General features: G+C 40.8%; 1 protein-coding gene across 1 annotated transcript; it reads right to left on the bottom strand.

The window, feature by feature from the left end:
* Positions 1 to 635: 635 nt before the first annotated feature.
* On the bottom strand, positions 636 to 12,117 carry mpzl3 (myelin protein zero-like 3). The gene is made up of 6 exons (XM_053422389.1): positions 11,687 to 12,117; positions 9,134 to 9,300; positions 5,378 to 5,591; positions 3,792 to 3,948; positions 1,876 to 1,945; positions 636 to 1,633 (listed from the first exon to the last, which is right to left on the bottom strand). The coding sequence occupies exons 1-6, from the start codon at positions 11,754 to 11,756 to the stop codon at positions 1,553 to 1,555; spliced, it is 759 nt and encodes a 252-aa protein (XP_053278364.1). The 5' UTR covers positions 11,757 to 12,117; the 3' UTR covers positions 636 to 1,552.
* Between the last annotated feature and the right edge of the window lie 1,698 nt (positions 12,118 to 13,815).

Below are 13,815 nucleotides of genomic sequence, written 5' to 3'. Positions count from 1 at the left end.
GTAAACAACACCTGTTAATAATAAAATAAATAATATTAATAGTAACAAATCATCCCTCGAATCCAGGTAGTGAGATATCAGTGATTCTTGTCCTCAATCTGTTTTCTAAACACATTCTTTTCCTTCTGCCTGACATCAGTAAGTTGTTGCCATGGTAGTTCAGACGGAGAGGGAATGATAATAATTGTCTCACAATGCTAGGTGTGAATTATTGAAACCTGAATGAGCATGAATGAGAGGAATGAGAAAAAGAGAAAGAATGACACAGAATGAGGACTTGTGCCTTTCATTGGAGGCTTTTTATCCGGTCAATTTTCATGACTCTCGAGTCCCACGACCGCGTAGATGAGACAGATGCTGCTGCAATTTGCGAGAGAAGCTCGGAGACTCCAGCCTGTCCTAAGAGTTTTTAAAGGAATATTCAAGAACTCATAAATAGTGGAATAGACCCGTTCATGAATAGTGCAACAGACCATACGCAGCGGGTGCAGAGGAGAAACGGTGGCTGTTTGCTCTCCCCTTTACAAACAAATTATCTCTTTTTGTTAACCAATGAAATTAACAATTTTTTTTATATTAACTAGCTGGAAGCATCGTTTTGTATTGTCATGTTCATTCTCATACAAAGCCACAAGAAGCTTCTCAAACTATTTATTTCAGCAAAAACATTTCAAAAAATGAATCAACACAAGCAAACTATGAATCCAAAACCAAGACTCAGTCCAGACATCCCCAAAGTATAGTAAGATGGCAGACACACACACTCTACTCAGACATGCATAACACTAATATACAGAGGACTGAGGATATTTCAAATATACTTTATATACAGTACTATAGCATAAATAGTGCTATAGTGGTTGCAGCTAATGTTGCACATCAAATTATTTATTTTCTGTCCAAATATTAAGAATATAAACAGAAATATTCCACTAAAGCTCAACAAAGGAACGGACACATTTCATAAAGCCGCTTTGACACAGGCAATAAATTAGACAAAACAGATCTATCTCCTTCAAAATAAGAGTGAAACATTGAAATCATCAAAATATAAAAATAAACATAGTGCTCGTCTATGTGCTTGTGTCTGCATGCACTGGGTCAGTTTTTAATGGCCAAGATGATCCCAGCTACTGACCTGGACACGCACAATAAACAAATAATATCTAATCAAAACCCCGGATTCTGAGATTTTAATAAGAATTTATACCTCTGCTCTCCCAGGGCACGCAGGTATAAAAGCTGTGAAGTGATTTTTGGGAAGCTTTTAGAATATTTCGGGGCTTGTGAACAAAAGGTAAAACAAATTATTGCTAGACTGTATTTAATAGTGTGAATATCATGCTGTGCACAGATAACTCTGATCGTCTTAATACAAAAATATAAAAAGGGGGTCACCACAAAACGTAAACTCAATCACCAGAGTGGCTCCGTGAGTGGTTGACGATGGCACAGACGACATGAATCCAGCATTGATTTCCATTTTGTAACTCCCCTTCGTCAGGAAAAGGTCCAGGTTTCTACAGTTACATCTCTCAGCCCCTAGGGTTCTCTAGAACTGAGACTCGGCATAGCCTTCATCCACCGGAGGCTTCTTGTCTATGTTGTAATACTCCTCTTCATCGTCCGAGTCCTGGACAAACAGAGAAGCAGAGAACGAGACAGTCAGAGCAAGCTATAAAAATACACACACACACAGACACTAAATAACTACATTGGAAAAAAAGATCAATATTTAATACACCATCAGGTCCTGTCTTCAGACATAGAGGGCATATAAAATTAAACACGTGAAAAGGATCTGGCAGACATGTCTCATTAAGTTATTTATGGGCTGGATGACAATGTGCAATAATGAAATGTTCAGTACTGTACCATCAAATATAGGTCACAGCATGAGACCCCCTTTTCTTTGACCCCCGGCGGCTGGACGCCATACTCCTCTCTGATGAATTGGACAAAAGTAATGGTCAATAATGACAACACCCAAAATAACAATGAAAACAATCTGTTTGTTATATTTTGAGACAGTATTTATGTTGTTCATGGGTTTTAATGAACAAGGCTTTTTCGTTTTCATTACACACACGCACACGCACACGCACGCACACACACACAAACACAAACACCGGAAATTTGCTTTTGTGCTAAGAGTCAGATGAGTCCAGATAAAAGCTGGAAACAGGAGGGGCTTTATGTGAGAATGCAAATGTATGAGTCAGTCGTTTCAGATATCTTCAGTTCAGAACCCTCATAAAATGTCATGAAAAATGTTAATACTCTGGAAAAGTAAGAGTTTCTTCCACTCACCAGACACACTAATAACTAAAGGCTGAATTATAGTCCTGCGACTGCAACCGCGGAAGGCCACGCAGCTGCATCGACGGACTCGTTTTGGTTTATGCTTCACCAACGTGTTGCGCGTGTTGCAACGCAATTCACCGCCAGAACCATAGGCGGAGTAACATTTTTTTATCATAGACAAAACACACAAAGAAGAGACGTCTTCTTCTTCGTCGACTGATTACTTACATCGCCACTCCGGCTCCTCATAGCCTATTTCTGGCGGACAAATCGGCCAGTCAGTGACGGGTTATACAAGTGGTCATACTTTCGGATCTCTTCTGCCAAGTGCTCGTCTATTTGGTCCATATTCGTTCTTTTAAATCTTCCGTGATTTCCGCGTATTGTGGGGCATGAAACCGGAAACTAGACTCCGGACGGGATGTAGTAAGCAGACCAATCACAAGCCTTGCGGGCTGCGTGAGGCTCGCGTCGCTTTGTCGTGTAGTTAGAAAAATTGGCGCACGCGCGCGAGCCCGCAGAGGGCACGAAAGGGGCGTGTTGCGTGTCTTGCGTGCATGCGTGCGTGCGTGCAACCCGACTATAATTCGGCCTTTAAGGATGAAAAAGAGGTGTTATACAAGAACTAGACGCATACTAAGATGTATACTTTGAAATATTCAACAGCAAATGGTGTTGAGTGCTCTAAACACGCAGCGAAACCCATATGTCATATCCCGGCTCCTGAATGCTCCACCTTACACCTATAGGTTTCCGACATTTTCCTGATGTCTATCCGACCCGTACAATCTCCTCCAGCGTTCTTCACATGCGAAAGACAAACTAAGGGGTTCATAGATTAACCACAGGCCTCGATCGATGCCAAGGTACGCATCAATATGTTCTTTTTTACATTTCTAGATGAAAGAAGCCATTTTCATAGGGTCACCTCAATGTGAGAGAGAGAACAAGAGAACAATGGAAGGAAAAATAAATAAAAAGAGATGTTGCAGATTGATAGATAGAGTTCCTCCAAATGTTCCCGGAAAAATTATATTGTTCCAGAGCGATCAAAATAATACAAATAAAATTATTTTCACTGAATAATCAAGAGTTCTTGATTATTCCTTAAATCGTCACGTATGTGTATTGAATGCAACTTGTAAAAGCATATATATTTAAATATATTCCTGTGTTACACAACTCAAAATAGCAAAATGCAGCTCCCGTGTGGCCTCAACCCTCAGAGTGTGTGTGTGCTACTCTATCAACCTGTCTATAGATCTGATCGTTTCAAATTTTACTGCTGGACGTTTCATTGATTCACAGCACCTGTCTTCAAAAAGCACATTCTCTCTGAAATCAAACCCCGGCCTCCATTTTAAATTCTTCAGTAATCTTTATCAAATTAGCAACCCAGGAGAGCATCTATAACCATTTAAGCCTGCAATAACTATCATTACTCCCCGGAGACCCCCGGCAGTGATTGGTTGAATAAATCTACTCACCCCTCCGTGACCTCTATGGGTGATCTGTAGGCCTTTGATTGGCTGCGCTTCTTCTTGGGACAGATTATCCGTCCAATCAGAATGAGGGTGATGACACCAGAGGGGAGGAGGATGAAAACAAGCAGGACGGCAACATCAGAGAAGCGAATGCTGATGGCTGCGGAGAAGGTAGGAGGTCACATGACCTGCATTAACAAGCTGTTCATCACACAGACACACATGTACATGACATCATATCATGATATCATCCACACTTAAAAAGCATTCATTATACAGATCTTAGCTGTTCACACCATATACAGAAAAAGTCACTTTGCACTTGCAGTAATTAAAGTCTAACCAATTTAATGGTAGTGAACACGAAATTACAAATTCTGTAAACATGTCTCTACTACACATGGTGTTTTGTGTCTTAGCTGGGACCAGTGATTTCCTAATTGCCTGGCGCAATAGAAATTAAAAGATGACGCTAGAATTCTTTAGCAGTGCTGGTAGTAACTCTACTTCCATCCCCTTCACAACTAAATTAGTGTGTAAAGAAGGGATTTTAACCGTGGGTAAACCCGACAAAAAAAAGGCAAACCACTCCCTTCCCATCGCCAGTAGAGGAGTTTGTCTTTTAGTTTTTTCCCCCCAGCTGTGTTATGTTTGAAGTCACAACCATGCCACAAACTGGGAAGCTCTCTCATCTCGCCGTCTGGTCAAATGAGAGGGTTTACCTGGGTGTCACCTTTCCATCACTGCCGATGGGAGTAGATAAACATTTTTTTTCTATTGCAGAGTCATTTGACCCGAGAGTGAATTATGATTGTTTCCATTACCATTGCAAACTGAAGCCAGCCAGCAAGTGGTAGTGGGTTTCTGATCAGTGGAAAAGTTTTTTTTTTTTTCATATTTACTGCAGATATGAGAGACTGATATCTATATTACCCCTTCAACAAGAAAATCAAGTATCAAAATATTTCCCTTAATATAATTTAGTATGATGCCTTCTACAAAACTACATATAGCACTTTGTAGTTTGGCTTTCTTAAAGAAGACTGTACTTTCTTGATTCTTGTTTATCGGGTCTGTACCCCCATGGTTGAATGCACTTATTGTAAGTCGCTTTGGATAAAAGCATCAGCTAAATGAAATGTAATGTAAATGCATGTCAAAACCAGTTTACCCTGTGATGTGAGCAGAGGCAGGCAAACACACAGGCAACATCATGACAAGCTTGTACAAACACTGAAGACATGTTTGGATTAGTCTGCTGCAAAAAATATGGGTCTGGCAGTAGAAGCTACTTCCTCCCAGAGCAGACTGCATAGTATACAGTTTACAATTTATTGTGGGGCAAAGCCAAACACAGACAACAGGGGAAATCAGCACAAGCATTGAGTAGAGTGTGAACCTTTAGACATATGAATTTTAATCAAGAATGCATCGGGACTACATTATAAGAGTTGAGATTTGATTTTGTAATACACTGTTATGTTACATGCATTCAAGTTAGCTTTGAAGAGGCTGCAGGAAGTCAAATAATTGTGTACTTTTTATTGTGAAACGTGGAGAATTTCCAGCATACGTGTGTGCAATCCTACCTTTTGGTGTGACTGTGAGTACTGTGTGTGAAGTTGGAGACCCGTGGACATCAGGAGGGTTTCTAACTGAGCAGGTAAAGGTCCCGTTATCGCTCAACGTGGCGTTGATCAACGAGATGGAGGCTTCCCCTCGCGCCGGGGTTCCCTGCCACTCGATACGACCAGCGAACTGACCGTCTGATGGAAGGAACGCCTTTGAGGAGAAGTGGAAAAACTGAAAGAAAAAGAAAAGATAGTTTGACTTGTGCCTTTACTCCTGATGGCGTGACATTCAACTTGCCTTCATTTAATACAAATTTACTTAACACACAATGTATTGACTCTGTGACTTACACAACTGGACAATAAGAGAAAAATCACTTATGTGAAGGGATGCACTGAGACATTCCTTATTTCACTGTCTCCTCTCAGATATTAAGAGTGAGTTTTACAGTTTTATTTCATTAAATACATTTTAAGTTAAAAAGGTTAATGAAAAATAAGAAATTACTTTCTAGTGAATATCTTTGTTGATAAATATGTAAAATGACTTATATCTTAGGTCTTCCATAGCAGAATCATTGGTGTGTTGCTGTGAGGTCGGGGTGTTATTGTTGCACCCCCCTGCACATGCAAAGGGCAGAGCACCAGTTGGATTGGAAGCAATGACACTAATGACAAGGTATACTTTTAAAGCAGCTCCAGAGCATTAACACAGGACAAGAGAACAGACCATTCCAAACAGGCAGGTTTAGAACAGACACTGCACTAGTATGAATACAAATCTGATCATGTATTAGTCTGTTTTCCACAACTAAACTCCATACCGTCATTACTCCCACATCAAGCTGACCTCTCAAAAGAAAGACATCTGTGGGTGGTGAAGGGGGAATGAAGATACAGTATATTTATCAGAGAGTTAACCAAGGATTTCTGAGTTTTCTTTTTTTATTGACTTGTGTAAGTCCCTGATTAGTCACGACTAACCATGAGACTAAGAGGATTGAAAAAAGATTTCTAGCCAAATAATCTCATTGCTCTTAGATACTGTTTCTGTGCTGCACTATATATTTGCTGTTTTATACCATTTGTTTACTTAATATACATTCAACTTCATTTTAATGAAAGCTGAAAAACAAACTGTAAGACGACACAAGTGAAAAAATAAAAAAAATGTATTGTACGTGGCACCGATCCAAGGTTCAGGTATTAGAATCAGAATACATTTTAATGATCCCACAGAGAAATGTTTTGGTCAAAGCAGAGGAGAAAGCATGCAAAGTAAGAAAAAAGATAAAATCAGCATATTGAATAACGATGCTCTTCTCACCACCACTTGTTGTATAAAAGGCATTTATTCAAATTCACAACCATGTTGGATTCAACAGTATGTTGAAATCCCAATACCACACTAGATGCCTTCACACACATCAAACTATCAAACCACGTGCTCCTGAAACTTCACAAGACATTCGGTCATTGCAATGAGAGAGAAACTATTTGAGCTAATATTGATACAAATTACTCATTTGATGGATTCAAGTGGATGTGCCATGTCAGTAAGTTGGGTGCATACCTTTGCCAAGGCCCAACAATCCCCTTATGAAACCACATTTAAATTCACTAGATCCACATCTTTATGTGGATCTGCACCAAATTGCAAGAAACTTTTAATCTCAGCCCCTAAATATGCCAGATTTTGTTCATCAAGATACATGATTTGTTCTCTGAGAAATCAATGAAAACAGACACTGATACGGCTTTATAGTTTTACAGCTGTGTGTCTATCTGAATCATTTTCCTGAGAGGCCGACTGTAAAACCTGGTCGGAGATAAAAACACTTGTATCTCCCTGCACAGTTATTCATCCATGACTTATCATTTGAGGACATGGCACAGCTAAGCTACACAAGAGCAGCTTGAAGCCAGTGACGACGTACGAGTCTGCAACAAACATGTCAGCCATCTTAAATTTGTGAAGAAAACTGCAGTACGACCACGACAGAGACACTTTTAGACTGGGGCCAACTACTCCATAAATCGGAGACATTTCAAACAAAAGCTTCAACTGACTTGACAACAGCGTCTCCCTTAGCTTTTACATCTTCATAATAGACTTATTTTTAGACTTATTCAGCAGAATTCAATTGCCTAATCCTCCAATAACCAGCAGCTCCCACTGATATTTGATTGAACATCCAGCCTCTCTTCTCCAATCTACCAAATGTATTCTCATCAGGTCCGAGGTAATTATACAAACCACTGAAGCACTGCAGCACTTCGGATTGACACTAAAGCTTTGGCAGCAAAAATTATATTTTCTGACGGAGCTTTTTCACATGCTTATTCAAGGTCTCTCCCGGTGTGATATACGACCAGGGGGGGACAGACATGCCAAAAAAACTGGCCAAAACTCCTAATGAAATTGGATGGAGAGCAAATGCAGCCTTGGAAATTGAAATTAGAAACGTCCAGACTTGGTTCCATCTATGCATCAGGAAACTGGCTCTCATTATTTATCAGTGATAAAGAGTAAAAAACGAGCTGGGGTGGTTGTGAAAGGATATGCAGACAGTTTGTGGTTTTGTCTTACCGACATGCCTTTTTATTGTAGTTGTGCAACTTTGTGAGGTATCGCCCCACTATCTGCTGACACATGCATACATACACAAACTAACACTGATATACCATGCACTCCTTTCCTTCTCCTCCCCCTACACTCTTTAAAACAAGACAACTGGATCTTAATGACTAAACCAACAGCACTCCATATCAGCACAGCCACAAAACATTAGCCTCCACTTAAGTCTGAGTGCTCCTATAGGAGATGATGGCATATACAGTTGCAGCTACCACACTATGGATTTTGTGCTCAAATGCGATTTCGCAGAACCACACATCATGGCTATCCTCAAGTCCAAATGGAGCTGCTTAAATTATGTGGCTGAAGCTGAATCCAGACTATGTGTGGGGTTAGAGGACTGAGTGCAGTTATGGGTTGGAATGGAAACATCCGAACGCATTTCAGGACCACAACGCCGCCACAGAGGAAGGGGTATTAAGGTACCTGACCAGCAGGGGTTTCCTGATGGAGCCTCCGCAAGATACAAAAGCATGTGCTGGAAGGTGGCGGGCTGAATACGGGTGATGCTGGTAGAGGAAACTTAATAATGTATAGAGTATCTAGATTAAAAACAGAGTGCAACTTAGGCTAAGTCTTCTTAGGGGTATGTGTACAGGTGAACATGTAGGTTAAGATAAGGAAGAGGGTCAAAGAAGAAAGCATAGGAAGTCACATAGCTGTACACAATCTGTGTGAGATCTAAAAGATTAAATGGAAATAATATAAGGCTGGAATCATGCTGAAACTCAGGCGTGTTTACATTGCTGATTATTTTCTTGATTATTGACTAATCCTAAACTGTGTAAATGTTACACTTATACATACAACTCACTAACTTGAATAAGTGAGTGTCATAGAGAAAATGCTTTACTCTTTGGTCTACCAATTAATAAACGTCAGATGCTGACATTCACATTCACACCTTTCTAGATCAATCCATTCTGTGCATTGACAAACGGGTAACCACTCCTCTAAGTAGTTATTAGTCTCATATTTTAAAGGATATCGGTGCCCGGTTATTTAAACCCGTAATGATGGCAACCCTAACACTCTATGACCGACTGACCGGATAGACTTCGGATAGACATGTTAATTTAAACACCTCCTGCCACCAGGTCTATAATACAGCATTGTTCTGATAAATGAATACTCACTGTCAGTGGTGGGCCTCCACTCTGGGGCCTGTAAGACCAGTCGACAGTCATCTTACTGGTTGGCCTGCTGGTGGAAGTGAAAGCACAAGACAACTTGACGGTGTCTCCGCTGGACGCATGGACTTCTGCCGGAGAACTCACCAAGATGGAGGAGACTAGAGGAGGGACTGGAAGTGAAGAGCAGAAAGAAGGTTAGGGATGATATTTGATATGTGCATATTTACATGTCAAAAGGTGTTCAGGAAGACTGAAAGTAAGGAAGAGAGCAGAGGCAGACAGGGAGAATACATGGGAGTGACATTTTACTAATCTATTATATAAGCAAAGATGATAGCATCAACTAATACCCACACACTGTGGTAACATGAAGCGTCAGCAAAGCAAATACCTCCTAGTAAACACTGAACTGAGAACAGTCTGATAGAAGTTTCCCACCGGCCTTGTTGTGTTTAACAGACCTGTGCTACACCTCTGTCGGATCAGGGACCTTCACTTCCACACAAAGCTTCTGCTCCCGTGTTTGTCACCAGATGTGTTTTCCTCGTGTTACACTTCATTCACAACGCCAAGGGAGGCCAACCTGAGCTGTGTCCACAACTCACTACAGACACAGACTGCTTCCAGGCCATGAGGACTGAATTCATATCTTATGGAAAATATGGAGCTAGACTCTACAGCCATATTAGCAGCTCCGTGAGACTAAAATACACAAGTCGTGCTTTGAGCTCAATTTAGCTAATTAGCACTAAACGCAAAGTACAGTTGAGAAGATGGACATGCTTTAATTTGGCATGTGTTTGTCTTAAAGCAAAGCACTGGGGGAAATATCATGTGGTGCTGGCTCTACATGAAAAATCAGGGTGTGACAGAATTCGACAGAATTCATCCTGACGGTAGCAGCACCTGAAGTAAATGTCATGATGTTCCTTCAATTACCTCAACATATTTACTCCAAAAACCGAAGACACCCACCTCATGGATGGATTAGAGGCAAATAAAGCCAGGGGATGGTGAACATCGTGGGATTCATCCTCTGGGAACCATGAATATCTGCAAAAAAATTGGCCCTCCATGAAGTGGATAACATGTTATTTCCCTGAAAACAAATAACCTGGATGAAAAGTTGGCGAAGCACTAATGGCATTTGAATTAACCCCCCTGGGACCTTGAATATATGACGCAAATTTCATAGCTCTCCATCAAAAAGCTGTAGAGACCCAATTATTGCACCAACTCATCAACTGAAAGACCCTGCCGCTAACATTGATACGAATCAAATTATTATAACCTTAAATGTATCACTTGGTTCATGGCCTTAAAACATGAAGCTATAAAAACTGCTGTATTCGAGCATCAACACAACATCAGAGAGTTTCACACACAGTCTTTCTGAGCATAAATGAAAGCCCATCCCATTTCAAAGCAAAGGCCTCAAACCATCTCCTCACTGAGGATTAACCGAGAGCCAAGTGAGCCCCGGCAATCAGCAGATATATCTGATCCTGGACTGACACCACTGTTTCCATCAAAGACCCCACAGCCATGATGAGGACAAAGTTTATCTTACAGAAAATAGTGTGAGAGATATCATGCAATCAGCCACAATCATCTACAAAGACCCCCAGGGGGAGCATGAACAACGCTATCACTTGGTAGAGGTAGATATCAAGCAGACCGAGGCGCTCTTTGACTTGAAGACCGGATAGATGCTGTCAATCTGGTGATAAGCAGTGGGACTGGGAAGTTGGAAGCTCGTCAGTGGTGATGCTGATACAGCCGACCACAAGATATCTTGACATTTATATTTAGAAAAGAAAAAATAAACAAAGAAGTCAGGAGGACAACAACACCATGCTGTGCTGCCCTGCTCACATTGTGGCTTGTGTTGTGACTGAGCCACAGACACACTGAAGCCAGTATTGGACAGATGTTTTTATGATGATACAGTTTAGAGCCTGTTAAATGGGAGTAATCCTTGGTGCAGGGACAGTTCCTGACGTACTAATTACAAGTTGTCTGAATCCCCCTGACACCATTCTGTGGAGACTGACTTGACACCTGAGGTCAGGTGTTGACATAATCCCACAAAACTAAAATAAAGAATTGACAAACAAATAGGTCTCGTGTTTGAGGCCCAGTTTACTACAACTTCCTAGTGAAGTTCACCACATGTGTGTGTGTGTGTGTGTGTGTGTGCATGCATGTGAAACGCACAAGACTTGGGACCTTTTATTCCCAGGTGTGGATACATTGTTTGTCACTTACTGGTAAAACTAGGGCAGGCTTAAAATGGCGTTTGAGTGCAAAGAGCTGTAGACTTCACTCCTCAGTAAACCTGGTCTTCCCTTTGAGTTTAATTCAAATGAACCAATTGGACTGTAAACTTGTGTGAAAACTTTGAACTACACGTAAATAAAAGTCTCCTGACTATCAGGTGACTGGCAGCACCCTGCTACAAGAACCAACATGGAGCCGGACCTGGTTCCTCTGGTGAAACTTTTGTTGAAACATGAACGCGGAGCGGCGGCGGCGGCCTCTCGTGTGTTTACTCACCCAAACAACCGAGCGCACACAGCAGCCACACCACGGTCACAGCGGAGTTCCCCTGGCGCAGTCGACGCATTTTACTCCGAGACGATAATACTAATAGTTATATAATAATAATGGAGGAAAAGACGGAGCTGCGTCAAGGCGCTGGTGAGTTTGCGTCCATAGTCTGTGGAGTCATGACTCAGAGTGTCCGCCGCGGAGGCACATTCCCGATCCTACCTGATAAACAGGTGTATCAGGAAGTGGAGCCGCTACTGGAGCAAAGGGAGAAAAGCAACAATCACTACACAGCTGAGGAGGAAGAGGCAGGAGAGGAAGAGGAGAAGATACTGTGATGGTCACCAGTCCGCAGAGGGATTATAATCCAACCAAAAACCACCTCACTGCCATCCTTTGTCCGCCACCTCAGAGAAGACAACCTGTGGAAGCTCCTCTCTGACACGGTGTTACAATAAATCCTGCAGGTCATCATAATGAGTAACTTTCTCAAAGTAAAGACGAAACCTTAAATAGTGACTTATTACCTGAAAATATTGACTCAATAGATGAGTCACTAAATCCGATTATGTCTTTGTAACTCTAATTAGTATCTAAACATTTTAATTCACTTTCTCATAATTCCCACTTTTAATCCCATAATTTAGAATTAACATTCCTCTTTCTTTACCTTTCTCTGGCACAAATGTGCTTTTTTAACAATTACCAACACTAAATTGTTAAAATTAGCTTAATTGCCATTTAATTAGGTACACCTACATTAAACCACCGCTAGCGGTACTGCATTCAACTATTTCTAACTTCAAAAGGAATTTAATGTTCAGGTTTTGCTGAAACTTTTAGGCCACAAGTTGTGGTACAAGTGAATTGTATTAGACTTATTGTACGTCACTATTTCTCTATGTATTTTAAGATATTTTAGAGGTTGAATCCCATGTATTTATGTACTGTATATATGTATACCAGTGTGGATCAACTGTCATTGTCATCTGCCTTTTTAAACCATTTTATCATACATCATCATCATCCCATATGCTTTTTGGCCAAAGACAATAATTTCATGAGTACTCATTCATTAATTCTATTCTATTCTATTCTATTCTATTTCAAAGACATATTTCTAATAATTTGTACACTCTATTTATACCAATGAGAGTACCAACACCTTTCTGTATAAAATACAAATGTCAATGGGAGTTTATGGGGCTTTATTTTTACTGCTACAATGTTGTTATCATCAGCATCATAATATGGTGTCCTATGGTTTAAATTGCTGCAGAATGTAATGATGTAACATTCTTTTTGGCTAATATGTTAACACTGCATTCACAAAGTCGGACCTGCACAAGTCACTAGAGAGGAAAGGAGCATCCTTTCGGAAAATTATACTGGGTTTATTTTGGATGAGGATGTTGATTTTATAATTAGAGCAAAGGCATAAAACATCTAAAACAGGCTTGTGCCAAAGTAACACCCTTTTAAAATATAATACAGTGTCCCATCTCCATAACATCATGTGAACCCACCATGTTGAGGCCCGAGGCCCAGGTCCTCCTCGCGTTTTCTCCCCAGTCAGCTCCTCTGCTAAACCATGGATGCTCTAATGGGTCTCCCCTGCTATTTCTAGGCATATTACTTCACAATCCCTGTCCCCGATCTCAGTCTTCTCTGTTGTAATTATCCCTAATGGGAGAAGATATTTGTTTTACTAGTCTTTGCTGGTTCAGTTGCACTCTGGTGTAATGCTTGTATATCTCCTCTCCGTGTTTGTACAAAGTCCTTTTGAAGTTTATTTACATCTCTATTTAGCCGCGATTGTCGGCTACATCCTTGCATCCATCTGGTCTGCCTGGAGCGTTTCCTCAATTCTGACAGGAGAGACGCCGTAATCGTGCTGCATAACCTCATTTCATTTCATGACACATCAGAGGATAGCAAATGAGAGCAGCATCCCCATTACTGTGGGCTCTGCTCTCTGTGACACCGTGGTGCAGCTGTGTGCCACAGACTCAATCAATATTTGCCAGAAACGTAATGCGTGAAGAAAATATTTTATTAGAGCTGAATAGATAACAATGTGGCGTCATGAGGGGGAAAACAATAGTCAAAGCAGTTTTGAAGAAAATAAGCAAATT

This window comes from Pleuronectes platessa, chromosome 5 (genome assembly GCF_947347685.1).
Source record: "Pleuronectes platessa chromosome 5, fPlePla1.1, whole genome shotgun sequence".
Classification (NCBI taxonomy): domain Eukaryota; kingdom Metazoa; phylum Chordata; class Actinopteri; order Pleuronectiformes; family Pleuronectidae; genus Pleuronectes; species Pleuronectes platessa.
Note: the sequence above shows the minus strand (reverse complement) of the source record. Positions and strands in the feature narration are given on the sequence as shown.

What these genes read in the sequence shown, in the direction of transcription:
- mpzl3 (XM_053422389.1), bottom strand. Translation starts at nt 11,756, where the DNA reads ATGCGTCGACTGCGCCAGGGGAACTCCGCTGTGACCGTGGTGTGGCTG. An exon ending in GTGGAGGCCCACCACTGACA is followed by an intron (nt 5,592 to 9,133) that starts GTGAGTATTCAT and finishes TTTTTCTTTCAG; the next exon opens with TTTTTCCACTTCTCCTCAAA. An exon ending in GCTGTGACCTATATTTGATG is followed by an intron (nt 1,634 to 1,875) that starts GTACAGTACTGA and finishes CTGTTTGTCCAG; the next exon opens with GACTCGGACGATGAAGAGGA.